Source organism: Cucurbita moschata, unplaced genomic scaffold (assembly GCF_002738365.1).
Source record: "Cucurbita moschata cultivar Rifu unplaced genomic scaffold, Cmos_1.0 Cmo_Scf00072, whole genome shotgun sequence".
NCBI lineage: Eukaryota > Viridiplantae > Streptophyta > Magnoliopsida > Cucurbitales > Cucurbitaceae > Cucurbita > Cucurbita moschata.
This window is the reverse complement of record NW_019268588.1, coordinates 262382-283879: the sequence shown is the minus strand read 5'-3', so window position 1 is coordinate 283879 and position 21498 is coordinate 262382. Positions and strand designations below refer to the sequence as shown.

Sequence of the window (21498 nt, the reverse complement as noted above, 5' to 3'; positions counted from 1 at the left end):
TTTCTAGTCATGCCCAATTACCACTCCGACACGCCCATGCCTATGCATTTATATAATTTTATGAAAATTAAAATTGCATTTTGCCCCCCGTTCAAATCATGCCCGATAACCACTCCCGCACGCCCATTCCTATGCATTTATATAATTTTACAAAAGAGTAGGTGCAAGGCAAACATAGGTTTTAATATAGTGATCCTCAATAACCAATTCACCATTGATCGTGAGCAGAAGGATTCGAACCTACGCGGGCAAAGCCCACATGATTTTTAGTCATGACCAATAACCACTCCGGCACGCCCATGCCTATGCATTTATATAATTTTACGAAAATTAAAATTGCATCTGTCTTGCAACAATACTCGAGCACCCACCATATTAAAGAGGTTAGAAAGAGTAGGTGCAAGGCAAACATAGGTTTTCATATAGTGATCCTCAATAACCAATTCAACATTGATCGTGAGCGGCAGGATTCAAACCTGCGCGGGCAAAGCCCACATGATTTCTAATCATGTCCGATAACCATTCCCGCACGCCCACACCTATGCATTTATATAATTTTACAAAAATCAAAATTGCATTTGTCGTGCCAAAATACTCGAGCATGCACCACATTAAAGAGGTTATAGAAAGAGTAGGTGCAAGGTAAATATAGGTTTTTATATGGTGATACTTAATAAGCAATTCAACATTGATCGTGAGCGGCAGGATTCAAACCTGCACGTGCAAAGCCCACATGATTCCTAGTCATGCCCGATAACCACTCCGGCACACCCACGCCTATGCATTTATATAATTTTACGGAAATAAAAATTGCATCTGTCTTGCCAAAATACTCGAGCACCCACCATATTAAAGAGGTTAGAAAGTGTAGGTGCAAGGCAAACATAGGTTTTCATATAGTGATCCTCAATAACCAATTGAACATTGATCGGGAGCGACAGGATTAGATTTGAACCTGCGCGGGGGGCAAAGCCCACATGATTTCCAATCATGCCCGATAACCACTCCAGCACGCCCACTCCTATGCATTTATATAATTTTACAAAAATCAAAATTACATTGTCTTGCCAAAATACTCGAGCATGCACCACATTAAAGAGGTTATATCAAGAGTAGGTGCAAGGCCAATAACCAATTCATCATTGATCGTGAGCAGTAGGATTCGAACCTGCATGAGCAATGCCCACATGATTTCTAGTCATGCTCGATAACCACTCCGACACGCCCACACCTATGCATTTATATAATTTTACGAAAATAAAAATTGCATCTGTCTTGCCAAAATACTCGAGCATGCACCACATTAAAGAGGTTATAGAAAGAGTAGGTGCAAGGCAAACATAGGTTTTTATATAGTGATCCTCAATATACCAATTCAATATTGGTCGTGAGCTATGACACAATCGCACTTTCGAAGGCAGCGGACTAGCGATTGTGCGGCACACACTTTCCAACGACAAGTGAGCTAAGCCAATTTGTTCTTTCGTCGCCTACGGCCAAGCGACGTATGATCGAGCCTCTAGCCTCGGTTTTAAAAGAAAGTTTTAGAAAACGAGGAGAGAGAGAGATTTTAGAAAGAGAGATTTTGGAAAGAGACGTAATATAAGCAAGCAATTGAAACATAACAACGGCTTAGCATATATAACCTTGGGTAGGGAGAAGTTGACAACTAGTCATATCCCCCTATAGTACATTCTGAGCCATTTATGTCTAGTAGGCCTAGACATGATATTTTTGAGGCGTCATACGCCCTAGAACTACAAAAGGAAAAACAATAGAATGAAAAGACATGACAAGGGTTTGGCTTGTCATGGGCATGCAGCCATGGGCAACACGCCCTGGACGAGCATGACCATGACATCCTCCCCCACCTAATTGGTTGACGTCCCTGTCAACCGACTACTTTCATACCTTGCGATGTGGGTGGCGGCGGAGTTCAGATCTTCGGCGCGTTCCCAGCTGGTTTCCTCTATAGGGAGATTCTTCCATTTGACAAGGAATTCACGAATCGTCCATATAGGTCTTCCTATCTTCCTAACCCTGTCGGCTAGGATCTCTTCTACTTCTTTTGTATCTTTTTGCTTCAGATCTATGCTCAGTCTCGTGATTGCATTTCGTTGGTCGTCGTTTAGGTCAGGGTGGTAGGGCTTCAAGTTGCTCACATGAATTACTAGGTGGATTTTCATCCATGCGGGTAGTGCAACTCGGTAAGAGGTAGCCCCGATCTTTTTAAGAACTTCAACCGGGCCTCCATATTCGTACTAGTCTCTGGTCCTTTTGGTTGCGAAATCTGATCTGTTCTGGTCTCAGCTTGATGAGAACTTGATCTCCTACTCGGAATTGAAGGGGGCGACACTTCTTGTCCGCCCACTTTTTCATATGCTTGGAAGCCTTCTCTAAATATGCCCGGGCTATATCTGTCGTCTGCTTCCATTCTCTTGTAAAGTTGTGAGCTTGAGGGTTTTTTCCTGCATAAGGATGATCAATAATATAGGGTAAGGCCGGTTGTCGTCCACTTACAATTTCGAAGGGACTCTTTCCCGTAGACGAGCTTGTTTGACAATTGAAGCAAAATTGGGCGACATCTAACAGTTGTATCTAGTTCTTCTTGCGAGCGTCGACGAAGTGACGTGAGTATTCTTTGAGCAAGCAATTGAACTGATCTGTCTGTCCATCAGTTTGAGGGTGATAACTCGAGGAGATGTTTAAGGTTGTTCCCAAGAAGGCGAATAACTCAGTTCAGAATGTCCCAATGAATCTGTCATCCCTATCACTGATGATGCTTGACGGAACGCCCCATAACTTTACAACGTGTTTGAAAAATAGTTGGGCTGTGAGTTCCGCCGAGCATAATTTGGGAGTGGGGATGAATGTCGCATATTTTGAGAATCAAGATGGCGTCATATTCCCCAACTTTTGGGAGGTGTGTTATGAAGTCTAGAGATACACTTTCCCAGGGTCTTGTTGGCACAGGTAGAGGTTCCAAGAGTCCTGAGACTTTGGTTTTCTCGACTTTGTCCTGTTGACAGATGAGGCACGTCTTGGTGTATTGCATGATGTCGTCTCGCATGTTTGGCCAGAAGTACCCCTTCTTTATTAGGGCGTATGTTCTTTGCCACCCAGGGTGTCCGACCCATAAGGTATCATGACATTTCTGAATGAGCTTCTTCCTCAGTTCCCCCATTCTTGGGACATACAATCTGTTTTCTTTGGTCTTCAGGAGGTCTCCCTCAACCCAAAACTGTCGTGTTTTCCCAGCTTTAGCTAGTTCGACGACGGCTTTGGCCAATGGGTCTTTATGTAAATGTTCCTTGATGATGTTGCGCATCGATCCATCGATCTTACTTGAATGAATATGGGCTAACATGCACAGGGCCGCATGTTCGCCCTTCCGACTCGTGCGTCGGCTGCTTGATTATTCTTTCCTGCTTTGTGTTCGAACTTGAAGTCGAATTCGGCCAACGACTCCTGCCACCGGGCTTGTTTTGCCGTTAATTTTGGTTGATCAAAGAAGTGGCAAATGGCGCTGTTATCCGTCTTCACTACGAACTGTGATCCCAAGAATGGCCCACGGCAAATTGCGACAGCTAGGGTTTGGACCTTGTTCTCATGTATCTTTGTTTTGGCCCACGGCTGTAACCCATTTATAAAGAAGAACACCTTGTCCTTCTCTGCTGTGCCTCTGATATCTAGCATCAGGGTTGAGAACTATCTGACATAGTCCCGTATGTTTCCAGTATGTTTCAGGGCTACTATTTTCTCCATTGTTATATGTCCTGCGTTTTCGGGGAGGAATTGTTCCCTCAACTCTTTCTTGAGGTCCTCCCATGAGCCGATGGTGAACAATCCATCCTCGATGTCTTGCACCTTCGTACGCCACCACAATTTGGCGTCGTCTATGAGATACATCGAGGCTACAGTCACCTTCTTGTCCTCGGTACAAGCTGTTGTGACTTTGAAGTACTGTTCGATATCAAAGATGAAGTTTTCCAACTCTTTGGCATCCCGATTCCCTTTGAAGGCTCTAGGGTCTAGGAACCTTAGTTTGTTGGATCCTACATTAGTTTGCCCAGCCGTGACGCCCTCCACGGCTTTCATGGTCACTTCAATTTGAGTGCTCATGGAGGCCATCCTTTCTTGGATGTTGTCGATTATTGTTCTAAATTCATCAGCTAATCCATTGAACAAACTCATCATTGTATTTTGTAGCACGTCGAACTCTTCGTCACGTCCCTCTTTGTGCGCGACAGAGCTATCCAGACTACCAGACGGTTTTGGACTGCTCGTAGGAGCAACTCTTTCTTCGAGCGAGGTCACTCGAAACATCAGTTCTACGATTGGCAACCCATCCAAGCGGTTGCCCATTGCGTTGATTTCTACGACTTTCCCACTCAATTCGGTCACCCGTGCTTCCAGGAAGCGGTGGGTGTCAGGGACTTCTTTAAGGAACAGCATTTCCTCCTCTATTAGCATAAGTCGGTCGGCTTGTGCTTTGGGTGTCGACTTTGTCGTCGACATGATTTCGGTCTTTACGATGTTACGGAGCTAACAAAGCTCTGATACCACTTGACACAATCACGCTTTCGAAGGCAGCGGACTAGCGATTGTGCGGCACTCACTTTCTAACGACAAGTGAGCTAAGCCAATTTGTTCTTGCGTCGCCTACAGCCAAGCGACGTATGATCGAGCCTCTAGCCTCGGTTTTAAAAGAAGGTTTTAGAAAACGAGGAGAGAGAGAGGTTTTAGAAAGAGACGTTATATAAGCAAGCAAGAGTAAGATAACAATGGCTTAGCAACTAGTCATATCCCCTATAGTACAATGGCTTAGCAAGAGAAAAGACGTGACAAGGGTTTGGCTTGTCATGGGCATGCGGCCATGGGCAACACGCCCTGGACAAGCATAACCGTGACAAGCAGCAGGATTCGAACTTGTGCAGGCAAAGCCCACATGATTTCTAGTCATGCCCGATAACCACTCCGACACGCCCACGCCTACGCATTTATATAATTTTACGAAAATCAAAATTGCATCTGTCTTGCCAAAATACTCGAGCATGCACCACATTAAAGAGGTTATAGAAAGAGGAGGTGCAAGGCGAAACATAGGTTTTTATATAGTAATCCTCAATAACCAATTCAACATTGATCGTGAGCAACAGGATTCAAACCTGCGCGGGCAAAGGCCACATGATTTTTAGTCATGCCTGATAATCACTCCGACACGCCCATGCCTATGCATTTATATAATTTTACGAAAATCAAAATTGCATTTGTCTTGCCAAAATACTCGAGCATGCACCACATTAAAGAGGTTATAGAAAGAGTAGGTGCAAGGCAAACATAAGTTTTTATATAGTGTTCTAATAAGCAATTCAACATTGATTGAGCCGAACCTGCCGGCTTTGCCCACATGATTTCTAGTTATGCCTATGCATTTATATAGGATTGTATGCAATTCAATATTGATCGTGAGTGGCAGGATTCGAACCACTCCAGCACGCCTATGCATTTATATAATTTTACGGCAAACATTGGTTTTTATATAGAAGCAATTCAACATTGATTGAACCAACCTTTGTGTAATTCAACATTGATCACGATTCGAACCTGCGCGGGCAAAGCCCACATGATTTCTAGTCATGTTTGATAACCACTCCGACACGCCCACGCCTATGCATTTTTATAATTTACTTGATTTCTAGTCATGCCCGATAACCACTCCGGCACGCCCACGCCTACGCATTTATATAATTTACTTGATTTCTAGTCATGCCCGATAACCACTCCGACACGCCCACGCCTACGCATTTATATAATTTACTTGATTTCTAGTCATGCCCGATAACCACTCCGACACGCCCACGCATTTATATATTTTACTTGATTTCTAGTCATGCCCGATAACCACTTCGGCACGCCCACGCCTACGCATTTATATAATTTACTTGATTTCTAGTCATGCCCGATAACCACTTCGGCACGCCCACGCCTACGCATTTATATATTTTACTTGATTTCTAGTCATGCCCGATAACCACTCCGACACGCCCACGCCTACGCATTTATATATTTTACTTGATTTCTAGTCATGCCCGATAACCACTTCGGCACGCCCACGCCTACGCATTTATATATTTTACTTGATTTCTAGTCATGCCCGATAACCACTCCGACACGCCCACGCCTACGCATTTATATAATTTACTTGATTTCTAGTCATCCCCGATAACCACTCCGGCACGCCCACGCCTATGCATTTATATAATTTACTTGATTTCTAGTCATCCCCGATAACCACTCCGGCACGCCCACGCCTATGCATTTATATAATTTACTTGATTTCTAGTCATCCCCGATAACCACTCCGGCACGCCCACGCCTATGCATTTATATAATTTACTTGATTTCTAGTCATGCCCGATAACCACTCCGGCACGCCCACGCCTATGCATTTATATAATTTTACAGCAAACATTGGTTTTTATATAGTGATCCAATAAGCAATTCAACATTGATTGAACCAACCTTTGTGTAATTCAACATTGATCACGATTCGAACCTGCACGGGCAAAGCCCTTTGCCCACATGATTTCTAGTCATGTTTGATAACCACTTTGACACACCCACACCTATGTATTTATATAATTTTACAAAAATCAAAATTGCATTTGTCTTGCCAAAATACTCGAGCATGCACCACACTAAAGAGGTTAGAAAGAGTAGTCCTCAATAACCCATTCAACATTGATCATGAGCAACAGGATTCGAACCTGCGCGGGCAAAGCCCATATGATTTCTAGTCATGCCCGATAACCACTCCGGCACGCCCACGCCTACACATTTATATAATTTTACGAAAATCAAAATTGCATCTATCTTGCCAAAATACTCGAGCATGCACCACATTAAAGAGGTTATAGAAAGAGGAGGTGCAAGGCAAAACATAGGTTTTTATATTGTGATCCTCAATAACCAATTCAACATTGATCATGAGCAGCAGGATTCAAACCTGCGCGGGCAAAGGCCACATGATTTCTAGTCATGCCTAATAACTACTCCGACACGCCCACGCCTATGCATAGGTTTTTATATACTGATCCTCAATAACCAATTCAACATTGATCGTGAGCGGCAGGACATGATTTTTAAACATGCCCAATAATCACTCCGGCACGCCCAAGCCTATGCATTTATATTATTTTACGAAAATCAAAATTGCATTTGTCTCGCCAAAATACTCGGGCATGCACCACATTAAAGAAGTTAGAAAGAGTAGGTGCAAGGCAGTGAATTTAAGGAAAACATAGGTTTTTATATAGTGATCCTCAATAAGCAATTCAACATAGATTGAGCGGTAGGATTTGAACCTGCACGGGCAAAGCTCACATGATTTCTAGTCATGTCTAATAACCACTCGCATGCCCAGGCCTATGTATTTATATAATTTTGCGAAAATCAAAATTTCATTTGTCTCGCCAAAATACTCGAGCATGCACCACACTAAAGGAAAGAATAGGTGCATGGCAAAGCATTTAAGGCAAACATAGGTTTTTATATAGTGATCCTCAATAAAAAGGCAATTCAACATTGATTAAGGAGGGAGGATTTGAACCTGCCAGCCAAGCTAAAGCTCACATGATTTCTAGTCATGCCTGATAACTACTTCAACACGTCCACACCTATGCATTTATATAATTTTACGAAAATCAAAATTGTATTTGTCTCGCCAAAATACTAGAGCATGCACTACATTAAAGAAGTTAGAAAGAGTAGGTGCAAGACAAACATAGGTTTTTATATAGTGATCGTGAATAAGCCCATGTTAGGTGCAAGGCAAAGAATTTAAGGAAAACATAAGTTTTTATATAGTGATCCTCAATAAGCAATTCAACATTGAATGAGTGGCAGGATTCAAACTTGCACGGGCAAAGCCCTCATAATTTCTAGTCATGTCTGATAATCACTCCGGCATGCCCAGGCCTATGCATTTATATAATTTTGCGAGAATCAAAATTGCATTTTCTAGTCATGCCTGATAACCGCTCCGGTATTCCCAAGCCTACGCATTTATATAATTTTGCGAAAATCAAAATTGCATTTGTCTCGCCAAAATACTCGAGCATGCACCACATTAAAGAAGTTAGAAAGATTAGGTACAAGGCAAAGCATTTAAGGCTGACATAGTGATCCTCAATAAGCAATTCAACATTAATTGTCCACATGATTTCTAGTCATGCCCGATAACCACGCCCACGCTAATGCATTTATATAATTTTATGAAAATCAAAATTGTATTCGTCTCGCCAAAATACTCGAGCATGCACCACATTAAAGAAGTTAGAAAGAGTAGGTGCAAGACAAACATAGGTTTTTATATAGTGATCATGATTTCTAGTCATGCCCGATAACCACTCCGGCACGCTCGCACCTATACATTTATATAATTTTACGAAAATCAAAATTGCATTTATCTCGCCAAAATAATGGCTATAATCACATTGGCACGCCCACGCATATGAAGTTAGAAAAAGTAGTATTTGCAAAGAACACATAGGTTTTTAATATAGTGGTCCTCAATAAGCACTTCAACATTGATCGTGAGCGGTAGGAGAACCTACATGGGCAAAAGCCTACATGATTTCTAGTTATGTCTGATAACCAGGGTGGCACATCCACACATTTACATTTACTTTTTACGAAAATCAAAATTGCATTTGTCTCACCAAAATAATGGAAAGAATAATCCCACTCAAGCATGCCCACATTATAGAATTTAGAAAGGAGTAGTATTTGCAAAGCAAACATAGGTTTCTATATAGTGATGGGATCGTGAGCGACAGGATTCAAACCTATGCGGGCAAAAACCACATGATTTCCATGCCTAATAACCACTCCGGCACACCCACGCATATAAAATTATATAATTTTACGAAAATCAAAATTGCATTTGTCTCGCCAAAATAATGGAAAGAATAATCACACTCGAGCATGCCCCACATTATAGAAGTTAGAAAGAGCAGTATTTGCAAAGCAAACATAGGTATTTATACAGTGATCCATGATAAGCAATTCAGCATTGATCGTGGATTCAATCCTGCGCGGGCAAAGCCCACATGATTTCTATTCATGCCCGATAACCACTCCAGCACGCCCAAAGAGCAGTATTTGCAAAGAAAACATAGGTAAGCAGTATTTGCAAAGAAAACATAGGTATTTATATAGTGATCCATGATGAGCAATTCATCATTGATCGTGGATTCAATCCTGCGCGGGCAAAGCCCACATGATTTCTAGTCATATCCGATAACCACTCCGGCACACCCATGCATATGCATTTATATGATTTTACCAAAATCAAAATTGCATTTGTCTCGCCAAAATAATGGAAAGAATAATCACACTCGAGCATGCCCCACATTATAGAATTTAGAAAGAGTAGTATTTGCAAAGGATCATGATGGGCAGGATTTGTACCTATGCGGGCAAAAATCACATGATTTCTTTTAATGCTCGATAACCACTTCAGCACGCCCACGCTTATAAATTTATATGATTCTATCATAAAGAGTATATTTGCAAAGCAAACATAGGTATTTATATAGTGATCTTCAACATGGAGATCGTGAGCAGCAGGATTCGAACCTACACACCAGCATTGATCGTGAGCGGCAAGATTCGAACCTACCTGGCAAAGCCCATATTGTAACGACCCGAAAAAAAAGAGAGAGAAAAGAAAAAAAGAAGATAATAATAAGAATAAGTAAATTATAATAAAAAAAAAATAAAAAATAAAAATAAAAAAAGTAAATTATCACTCTCTCTCCACCTTCCCCAAATATCTCCTGAACACCTCTTGCAACTGCAAAATGATCTAAAAAACAAAACAGAAACAAAAAAATGGCAGATCTTGAGAAGGAAAAAATGAGAGACAGAAACAAAGGAAAGACACAGATTTTGGGAGAGAAGAATTGAAGATGGCCTCCCCTTCAAGCAGATTTAATAGGAATGGAAAGAGATGGAAAAGTAATCGGTAAGTTAGATCTCCTAATTGAAGATGGCCTTCACTTCAAGCAGATTTAATAGGAATGGGAAGAGATGGAAAAGTAATCGGTAAGTTAGATCTCCTTTTCTTTTATTTTTTGCAAGAGATAGAAAAGTTATGTTAGATCTTCTTTTCAATTATTTAGATTTTTGGATATCTGGTGGAAAATCAAAATTGATTGAAAATAGCTTTATGAATTGCATCTAAATTGAATCATCATTTTTAGGGAAGAGAAGAAAATCATAATTGATGGATGCATAGGCATTTTTACTGAGGAAAATTAAAATAGATTGAAAATGACTAATCGAATTGGATAGTCATTTGAGAGAGAGGAGAAAACAGAAGAGACGGAAAATAGCTTCTGTTGATAGTAGTTTTTAGGAAAGAGAAGAAAACATAATAGATTGAAAAATGAAAGAGAAGAAAATAGAATAGAAAATGGCTTCCGTCAATGATAGTAGTTTTTAGGAAAGAGAAAAAAAAAATATTGAAAATGGCTTCTGTTGATTGATAGTCATGCTAGGGAGGAGAAGAAAACAGATGATTGAATATTATTTTATAACTGCATAATCATTCATATGAAATAAAAAGAAGATAGAGAGAAGGAAAATGGAAGATGTGAGCAATTATTATTATTTGTACCAATAACAAACCATAGTTGGATTGAATGATTGAAGCACCATGAAATAATATTGACATATTTTCAATTTAAGTTTTACTACTCAACCAAAATTTAGAAACAATGAAAACGTGGAATTCGATTTTTACTAAGACCGTTTTAGAGCTGTATTTCACATTGTTAGTTGGATTATTAATTAAAATGTGAAATGCTAACGAAAGGTGACGAACGGTTTGATATGAAGCGAACTCTAGCAACCTTTGGAGCAGCTCTCGAGGAACGGGAGCTTACGTTAATTAAATTAGGGAATACTTCGGCTAAGGCCAACCAGGTAAGTGGCCTTACTATAGAATAGGCTAAATAATTCTATGAGTTATGATGATGTGTGGATTATGATGCTTGATGATATGCGCGGTATATACATATTTTGTTGAGTGACGCTTGATATGTTTGACGCACGTTGTGGCATTATGATGAGCATGATGATTGCATGATTTTTACCTTAATATGATGATGTTTTCCATATTGAGCATGCTAGATGATGATGAGTGCCATATTGCATCATGTTGTTAGATCGACGTAGGACACAACCCTAAGAGCATGAAAATGATATTAATATAAATATCCACGAGTATGCGTTACCTAGAGTAACAAAGAGATGAGACTAGAGGGTTGTGTCAGAAGAGACATTACGATGGATTTAGAGGGACCTCATGCATTTTGTATGTTCATAAGCATAGGGCTACTTCCCCTAGAGATGATGAGTGCGGACGCGCACCTTATGATGAGCGCGAAAGCGCACAGGTGCGAAAGCACACAGATGAGGGTGTTCATGAGGCGCATGACACTATGGGGTTCCGCTGACCTCCGGACGTCGCTACAGATTAGCTTGACCAGAGGGTCCAGGGGGTGTGCGAGCGCCCTGGGGACTCACACTCGCACGTGTGAGTCGTGTGTAGGGAAGTACTACACATCCAATTTTTCCGAGACTGGAGGCCACCCCTAAGATGATTAGAGATAGGTCCCTAAATCATGATTGCATGTGTTTGCATTTGCATGGCCTCCTATAGTGGGGTCACTTACTGAGTATTCTTTGAAATACTCAGGTCGTGTGCCACATCTTTTTTTTTCAGGTAAAGGCAAGGCGCACTTGTACGGAGGACGGCGGCATCGCGAGCAGAGACTGTGGCATGTGCATAAGGTAGACTCATATTTAAATTTCTAGTCTTAAGTTAGAATAGGTTGTTTTGCATTTCATTGTTTTAAATTATTTTGTATTTGTTTTTGTTTTCTCTAAATTTCAGTATTTCATATTTAAACACGTAAGACCATGGCTGTGTTTTCCAGAGAAGAAGTTGTTTTAAACGTTTGTTTTTTTTAAGTTTACGTCATCAATTAGGTTCATGTAAGAGTTATATTTCCGCATTATAGATGAGCATGAGACGTTAGTAGCGACTCTGAGTATCTGGAAATTTTAGGGTCGTTACACATATGATCTCTACCTGCACGCCCACACATATATAATCACACTCGAGCATGCTCCACATTATAGAATTTAGAAATGAGTAGTATTTGCAAAGCAAATATAGGTTTTGGTTTTTATATACTGATATATGGATTCGAACCTAACCACTTTGACACGCCCACACATATGCATTTATATGATTTTATAAAAATTAGAGAGAGTAGCATTTGCAAGGAAACATAGGTTTTTATATAGTAATCCTTGATAAGCACTTCAGCATTGATCGTGATGGGCGGAATTTGAGAACCTGCACGGGCAAAGTCCACATAGTTTTTAGTCATGCCCAATAACCTCTCCGGCATGCCCACACATAAAAACTTAAATGAACATTTAGCATGTTTTTTATGGAAATCAAAATTGCTTTTGTCTCGCCAAAATAATGGAAAGAATAATCACACTCGGACACGCACCTTGCAAAGCACACATAGGTTTTATAGAGTGATTCTCACTAAGCATTTCAAGCATTGATCGTGAACGGCAAGATTAAAATCTGCGCGGGCAAGGCACTTCAAGCATTGATCGTGAGCAGCAAGATTCAAACCTACGCGGGCAAGGTCCACATGATTTCTAGTCATGTCCAATAACCACTCCGGCACGTCCACACATATAAATTTATATGATTTTATGGAATTTAGAAATTTAGAAATCAAAATTGCATTTGTCTCGCCAAAATAGTGGAAAGAATAATCACACTCAAAACATGCACCACATTATAGAAGCTAGAAAGAGTGGTATTTGCTTAGCGAATATAGGTTTTTATATTATAGTGATCCTCAATGAGTCCAAAGCCCACATGATTTCTAGTCATGCTCAATAACTACTCCGCTCACGCATATGAAGTTATATGAAGTTTAGCATATTTTTACAGAAATCAAAATTGTGCAAAAGTAATTAAACTAAGTTAACTCTATTTGGAATGTTTCAAAAAAAAAAACTTTAAGTACTAATTTTTACTACAATTGTAATGGCTACAAAAGTAAAAGGTAATTGAAGATCAAGATTGTCTTAAATTTAAATTATTGTAATTTAATATACTTTAAATTTTAGGATAAATTAAATATGCGGATCAATTTTTCTTCATTTTTTAATTTAATTATGTATGTAATGTATGTTTTAAATTAATTGCATGGTATAAGATATGTCACTTCGATCCCACCATAGGTTAAACATGATCATGCATTCTTTTCTCTTTTTTTAATATAAATGTTAGATTTGAAACAAAAAAATATTATTACGTTGTTTCCCAATAGAATTAAGATACTCTTTACTTTGTCCATATCCCGCAGATGCTCACTTCCTGAAATGATGTTGGTCTTGATCCTTTTGTGAAATCACCTACATTAAGCATGAGGTGGTGGCCCAACCAATACATGTGTGCTTGCATCTTGGAGCACATACACGAGGTGTTTAGCCCCTCTTCCACTCAAACTCGATTGCCTCTTTACAACAATGTTGTCCTCCATAAGAATTTGTGTTGTGCTCAACTTGACACTTGGTCGACGCTCACCTTATCTTGTCTGACCTCAGTTTCTCTACTTGCAAACATTGACACTATTCTTCAAATGTGAATGGTTCTTTGGAAGATACCCGACTTGGTGTGCCTTCTATTACATTTTCTATCCCCACACTAAGGTGTCGACACACGACACTAATGAACTTGGGGGAGCCATGGCTTCAACCCACAACTTATTTTAATTCTGACCCGCAACTGTCTTGCTTACTCTAGCACTCTTGACACACTTGGAAGGTCTTCAATCAACCCTCGGGTTCCTAGCTTTATCCGACTAGACGCACAAAGTGTGGCTCTCATATCAACTATCATGGTCATACTTTTTCAACCGTGTAGTGTCGTGATCTTGACACGCTCACGACCAACCTTGAGGAAAATCCAAGGCCCATATTCTTTTTTTGCCCAACTTTGTGATTTCGTCAGAATCCAAGTTTGTTCAGCCACACACGAATATCACTTGTGCAGAACCCAAGTTTGTTCAGCCACACACGCTGCCTGTGCATATATGATCAATCATCTACAACACAACCGACTTGTCTCTACACTAGGACAAGTCATTCAGGTCGACCTTGCCTCTAGTCGGGGCCAAGGTCTCTTAATGCAATGTTGCACCTCATCATGTCATCTTGGCTCCCAATTAATATGGCTCATATATTTTGATGTCATCCTAAGTCATGGGGTGTCATCAGCCATCGCAGCTCACTCGGTCATACCATCGAGAACGAGCCCACATGTTGTTCATAATATTTGGACATCTCAAATATTCATCCATTCGAGTTCTATTGAGGCATTATATCCTCCGTGTCCATGTCGTGTCATTTACAAACTTCGTACTGGATGGTGGATGTATGATCCAACCTCCGACGCCTGGGTTGGGGCACAACACTAGCACATCCGTGCCGCCCAGTACTGCCCTTGAAAAACCAATGTCAAAGGAAGTCGTCTGAGACACTCGTCTCGCAATGCTCGCTCTCACTGTGACAAGCGTATGCGTAGCTTGCTTAGGCTACAGGGACCAGGGGTGGTGGAGAGCTGACATCATGCCTCCCCTTAAGGTACATTTCGAAGCATTTTCAATTCTCCTCGGATATACGTCATTTAGGCGAACAGTCATACGATGTAGTGGAGCATCCATCCAGTGTCTGATTGACACTAAATTTGACAAACATTCATATTTCATATGAACAGACTTGACTCTAGAGCCGCATGCACAAATTCCCTTTGGAACCCTATTTTTTGAGGTTAAGGCTCGAGGCCCTACTCAGCCCTTCAACAAACTTATCTTTGACACTTGTGTCTACTCAGGGACCTATGTTACTTATGTCTCGTCTTTTTTTTTATGTCCACTACATTTGGTGTGTTAAATCATGCACCGTGTTCTTCGGTCGCATCATAACACTCATCTAAGTCCTTGCATGGCCGAATAGACACCACTTGAAGGTTGTCACTTTGCTCGTCCCAATGTTGACATTCTTTCCCACTTAACCTAATCTCCTCAATCACTTACTTGGGGCACAAGTTATTCAGCAGTGTAGTGTATTTTTTTATGCCTGAACAAATATTTCCCCCCTATAAATGAAAACCCTTCCCCCAAACGGATTTACAAACTCATGTTATTTTCCACCTCAAATCGCTTCCCCAACCCTTGAAACAAAACACCCCCTTAGGGCTTAAGAGCATTTCATTTTCTTTTATTCCTTAGTTTATTTTGAAATACCATCCAAGCATGAGCTCCAAGGGTTGGGTTTAAAGAATTAGCAGTAGAAGGGAAGTTGAAACATTAGATTTAAGCCCAATATAAGACCATCCAGACAAGTAACAATCAAAAAGCTCTCTTAGATTCAGTAAACACAATTCCCATATTCACAATAGATACAGTCATTATAGGCCATCCAAAACAGATAAAAGAACTTCAGGGTAGTAACTCAAAATAAGCCATCTCCAAGATGGCTATACCATAATTTATTGTCTTTCCCTAAAACATTATCCTTTTAGAAGCTTTATGGCTGACTATATAAAATCTGAACCGCCTCCAAAATGCTCCAGGTCCGGGTGAGTCCCTCCTCCTGGTCTCCTAGGATTTCTGTAAGAATCCGAAGTAGAAAAGTCCAAGTTAGTCTTGTTGGTCCTCACCAAATTAAAAACACTATTTTAACCATCCAAAACTCCTTTTACACACTTAGAAAGTCATTCCAAACTGACCCTAACTTTTCTTAAATGTTTTCCTTATATTACTCGAGTTGTTTTCTATGAAAGACATATGGGCTAATGACCCTAACTTGTTTTTTCATGGATGACCTATCCTAATTTAAAATGAAAAGAAACATGGTTTGACTTTAGTAGTTGTCACAGCATTCAGAACATGGTAACGCTAGTAGAAAATTATTAATCCAACAAGTAAGTTTAAGCCTTAGGAAGACCCCAAATACCTAACAAACCGATTTGGTTCAAACCCAGGAACACCAGGTGGACCATATGGATCAAAACGAGCACCTGGAGGAACGCCCCTGTTTAAAAAAAAAATAAAAAACTCAGAATTAGAAGCAATCATAGGGCAAGGGTGAGCGTGTGGGAGTGGGCGTGTATGAGAGAGCTAATCGACTCACGGCTGCCCGCCTTGAAAACCAGGTCCTCTACCAATTCCAAACCATCGCGGGTCATTAGGTCCTGCATAATAAAAGAGTGAACTTATTACACTTGCTATCAATCTAACACTAGAAGTCTAGAAGAGAACAAAAATTCACAAACCTAAAAGCATGCTCCCATCCCCGCTGAAACCACCTCTGAAATCAATTATTGGAAGAATAAAAAAACAAGAACAAAACAAAACAAATTAGCCTGATATTTTGCACTTACCGCAATCTCATATACACAGATGATCGATGGATTTAAATAATTTACCTATTGGGGTACATTCCAGCACCAGGTCCAGGGAAAAGATCACCACCACCAAAGGGATTAATAGGTGGAATTACAACTCTAGAGAGTAACAAAATCAAACACGATCAGACTATGACAATTCACTCATGTGATACAGACTATTTGTAGACATTGAATATTAAACAAGTTTCTAGATTGGTAGTTAATGTCATCTGCTAAGGAAGGATTGGACAAAAGACACAAAATTCTTCCCAATAAATACTACCAACAATTCGACCATCCCAATAATTGAGCAAAAGCCAAAAACAACTCTGGAACATTAAGTGGAACCATTTTCATTTTTCAAGTAGCAATATAGCTCAGAAAAATAAGAATGATATTAAAGAATTTGAAATTGGCTTCTTTTTTCTTTTGGGAATTAGTTATGTGAGTGGGAGGAACCGTATTGTGCTAACAGAAAAGGAACTGATGAGTTGAGTCTCTCGGGAAGAAAACTATCCCATGAAATGGAAGCATGACCAGTGATCACTATCATATATAACACAAGCATGGTGCCCAAGCCCAAGAAACTCAAATCACACAGATCTTACCTCTCCCTCACATGTTCTACCCATGAAGGAGAAAACAATGTATTATGAAGAAAACAAAAAGAAAAATGGCATCCAAAATATGGTTAGAACCCTGCAAATCCAAATGATGGAGACAGTGATAATAGAACCCAACAAACCTATCATGGTAGTAGTACTTAATAGTTAAAAACTTCAAGTCAAGACCCAACATATTTCTAAAATTATGTCATAATATTTTGGGACTGTGCATATGTGGACAGAGAGAGAGAGACCCTGAAGGATCGATTTGTGGACCAGGACGCTCAGGAATTCCAAACATAGGCATATTCGATGGGGGGCTATGATTCTCAGGGATTCCAGAAGTAGGTTCATTTACAGCAGCAGATGATCTTTCACTACTCTCAGACCTGCAAATCACAAAAGGCATATAGAGTGCAAAGAAGCAAATTAAAGAATGATTGCTAAAGGCATAGATTTTTTCCACATCAGGTCACATAAATACTAGAAATGGGACCAACAAATTGTCATTTGAGTCCCATAAACATGATCGAAGCTTTAAAAATCTCTCTAAATTGTTACAAATTCGTAACTCAATCGCATGATGGATAAAATAAAAATTAAGATGCTGAGCATATTGCAACATCCTAAAACAATCTTAAACAAATAACCAATGAACATGAACTCAATATTTAGCAGCATGAACAAAGTGTGTGAGGCTTTCAAAACCTAATACTAAGTTAAATTCAATCCATAGTGACAACGCTCCAATAAATAAGAATGTGAAAAAGAGTTATCATAATCAGTTCAACCAAAATCCCTCTCAATAACATCAGGAAAATGAATAATTAAAATGATCGTACGTATTGATTATCTGAACTATCACTACCTTGTAGAACTACTTCTCGTAGCTTTTGAAGAACCGTGCAATTTACTCAATATTCCCAAGTCCAAGCGTTCCACCAGTTTATCCAAATTTCTGTACTGAGTTGTATAGCTACTTCCCCCGTTGGGATTGACGATTTCTTCAACGCTAAAATTTAAATTAACAAAAACTCAACATCGAAGCAAGAAAAGTACCAATTTCCCAAGATGCATAGATCTAGGAGAGTGTAGCGTACTCAATTTCAAGATGCAGTGGGTCCGAATTCTTATCAGTCAAGGCATCAATAAGCAATTTCCCGTTCATCACCAGGCACTTCACTATCATTTTCTTCCAATTAGAATCCTTTTCAGGGTTTGCGTAAACATAAGCGTACTCATCCTCCAATTCGTTCCAGCCCTCGATACTAACTTCATCTAAACCCCAATCCAATACTCAGAAATACTAAGCTATGAAACAAAATTAAGGCGTTGGCAATATACATAGAACTCATACCCGTAGACGGAGAAGAAAAGGCGGCTTCAGTAAAAGCAGAAGGTCCGGTGGCAGTGAGCACGAAGCCGGAGGCGAGAAATGTGGCGTGAACTGCAAACGCGACCTTGTCGTAGTCGTTACGAAAGCTAGCCCTAGTTGCCCTGATGACGGCCATTACCGATTGCTCGTTCACCATTGTTGTATTGGATTGAAGATTCTTTGTTCTTCTGGAATTGAATTGAGACGGATCAGAACGAGCGAAGAAGAGAGAAACACAGCGAGATGACAAGTTCTCGAAGTTCTATAAACGGGACAAGTCTAACGGAGAAGACTCGTGGGTTTCTACAAAATTCCTTCAATTTATACGAAGTTTTTATTAATTAAAAATATCCTTTTTAACTCTCAAATTTTTAATTAATATCCTTCCTTTAAAAAATATATTAACTCCAAATTCCTTTGAAGTTAATAGAAAGTAATCAATTTAATAATTATTTGAGAATTTGAGTGTTACAAGTATTTTTATTTTAATATGCAAAGAAATAAGAGTTTTTTTTTTTATTATTATTTATGGTTTTGATATTTAAGAAGAGATTAAAAAAATTGAAAGAAAATTTCTTAACAAAAGAAAAGAATTAAGAAAATATTTAAGAAGGGAAAGAGGAAAACTAAGAAATAAGAAAATGCTTCAACGTAAATTGATGCTGATAGAAAGAGATGATATACGAGCTAAAGATGAACAATTTTCATGTAAAAAAATTTTAAATTTTGTTAAGTGTATCGAAGCTACTTTTGAATGTTTGTGAGTACTTTTGAAACGTAGTATTAACGATTTCGTCTATATACTAACAAAAGAGTATTTTTAAATTTTTTAACAAAAGTTTAAGAATATTAATAAAAAAATTATGAACATGAAATTCTTCTAATATTTTTTAAATAAAGTATTTATAATTTTCATCTTTTAGTATTTTTTAAAGACTTCACGGTATAATTGAAATTTATTAAAGTTTTAAGAACATTTTTAAAGAAAATTAAAGTATAAGAATATTTTTTTTATTAATTTAGCTTAAATAATAAATTAGAACATGATTTAACCCAAACTATTAACAAATATAGTTCAATATAAAAAAAATAAAAAAACAAACAAAAAAATTGTCAAAGAAACGAAACAAAATTTTATTTTATTTATATTTATTCATCATCTAAAATTAATAATTGCATTCAAGGATTTTTGCTATTTTTAATATAGATTTTGTTAATTTCATAAGCAAAAATGATATCATGTTCCTATAATAAATAATCAACCAGAAATTAAACAAAATAACAGAATAATCAGGTAGAAAAAAGGAAAAAAAATTAAAAATTAAAAAGCGAGTGCAGAAGGTAGAAAAAGAAATAAAAAATAATAAATAAATAAGAAAAACAAAATAATTAGGGTATGCGTGAGCGGCAGGATTCGAACCTGCGCGGGCAGAGCCCACATGATTTCTAGTCATGCCCGATAACCACTCCGGCACGCCCACGGATGTGTTCGAATCGTTAATTTTATTTTTGATATATAATATATAAATTAAGAAAAGAAATGGAAATGCGGGGTATCGATCCCCGTACCTCTCGCATGCTAAGCGAGCGCTCTACCATCTGAGCTACATCCCCTTTGAAGGTGACACATGAGTTCAAAGTAAATCTAATCTAGTTAAAATTCAAAATTAATAGTGGATTGATACTTTTAGTATTTTACTTTACTGATAATTTCCAAATATTATGAGGCTAAATACTAATAATAACAAATTTTATCATAAAATAGGAAAAAAAAATAATCACAAATAATAATAAGAAAATTTGAGATAAAAGATGTTTATTTTCTATTAACTAAATAATCACAAATAGAAGATATGTTTCACAACTCGTCATCTCTTTGAATAGAGTGTGGCGCATTGATCTCCGTACCTTTTACATGTTAAACGAACGCCCTATTATCTAAATTACATCTCCTTTTCTATGTCTAAAAATATATTAATATATATAATCTATTTAAAATCAAATGTCAGTCATTTTATGATGATTTCAAAATATTAGTTACCCAACAATAAAAAAAATTACAAAAATAAACAAAGGATAAAATATATTATTTTTTTTAAGTATAAAAACCGAAATAAAAAAAATAGTTATACTCAATTTTAGAAAATAAAGTTTTTTAAACAAATTTGAGACTAGAATAATATATTTAATTATAAACTTTAATGGCAATGCACACCTTATTTGTTGGGTGGAAATTATCATTCAAATTTCGCCTCCAAAACTAAATAGATTATGGATTTTTTTTTTTTTGAATGTTATCATTAAGAACTAAAACGTTAAACAAAATCTAAAGTTGAAGAGTATTTTATTTTTTTATTTAGCTCAAATAATAAATAAAAACAATTAAATAAATTGTTCTTTTAATAAACTAATAGACTTATCTAATATATGTATCAATAACTTATACATATTAATAACCGAGGTCTATATTTGATATACGCTCCACTAAATAATGTCTTACAAGGATAGATGACTATCAACAATTGTTCATACCACTGTTTGTTATTATCTTTATCACTAATCTATCATTACTAGAATATAAAATGATATAGGCGTGATATGTTACTTTATTTTATTAGATGATTACTCATAATAATAAATTAAATTATAAAATTAGTTCCTACCATTTAAATAAAATTAAAAACATCTCGTTAAAATTCTTAAAAGTTAAAATTTCGTTGGTATAATTTTATAAATCTCAATATAGATTATTTTTTAAAATTTTATCAAATCATAAAAATTTATTTTAAAATTTAAAAGTATTAAAGACTGAATTTTATTGGTATAGAGTTTGTGATTATAAGTTAAAAATCCTTAAATTTGAACATTTATATTTTTTTGGGTATTAATTAGAAACTAGCAGACCTAGTAGTAACCTCTAATTATTTTATAGAGCAAAAAAAAAAAAAAAAAAAAAAAAA

The 21498-nt window shown here is 37.9% G+C and overlaps 1 protein-coding gene and 7 non-coding genes across 8 annotated transcripts; all 8 read right to left on the bottom strand.

Annotated features, from left to right (window-relative positions):
* Positions 1-219: 219 nt before the first annotated feature.
* On the bottom strand, positions 220-301 carry TRNAF-AAA. Its single transcript has one exon. It is a non-coding gene; the product is annotated as a tRNA-Phe (tRNA).
* A 154-nt stretch (positions 302-455) lies between these two features.
* TRNAS-AGA lies at positions 456-537 on the bottom strand. The gene has a single exon. It is a non-coding gene; the product is annotated as a tRNA-Ser (tRNA).
* A 156-nt stretch (positions 538-693) lies between these two features.
* On the bottom strand, positions 694-775 carry TRNAP-AGG. Its single transcript has one exon. It is a non-coding gene; the product is annotated as a tRNA-Pro (tRNA).
* Positions 776-1147: 372 nt separating this feature from the next.
* On the bottom strand, positions 1148-1229 carry TRNAS-AGA. Its single transcript has one exon. It is a non-coding gene; the product is annotated as a tRNA-Ser (tRNA).
* Positions 1230-6749: 5520 nt separating this feature from the next.
* Positions 6750-6831, bottom strand: TRNAS-AGA. Its single transcript has one exon. It is a non-coding gene; the product is annotated as a tRNA-Ser (tRNA).
* An 8675-nt stretch (positions 6832-15506) lies between these two features.
* LOC111438164 (probable proteasome inhibitor) lies at positions 15507-18839 on the bottom strand. Its single transcript, XM_023076114.1, has 9 exons — positions 18521-18839; positions 18264-18441; positions 18032-18175; positions 17418-17552; positions 16598-16675; positions 16445-16479; positions 16303-16363; positions 16126-16203; positions 15507-15779 (listed from the first exon to the last, which is right to left on the bottom strand). Exons 1-9 carry the CDS (start codon positions 18693-18695, stop codon positions 15707-15709), a joined length of 957 nt encoding a protein of 318 aa, XP_022931882.1. The 5' UTR covers positions 18696-18839; the 3' UTR covers positions 15507-15706.
* A 1098-nt stretch (positions 18840-19937) lies between these two features.
* On the bottom strand, positions 19938-20019 carry TRNAS-AGA. The gene has a single exon. It is a non-coding gene; the product is annotated as a tRNA-Ser (tRNA).
* Positions 20020-20079: 60 nt separating this feature from the next.
* Positions 20080-20152, bottom strand: TRNAA-AGC. The gene has a single exon. It is a non-coding gene; the product is annotated as a tRNA-Ala (tRNA).
* Between the last annotated feature and the right edge of the window lie 1346 nt (positions 20153-21498).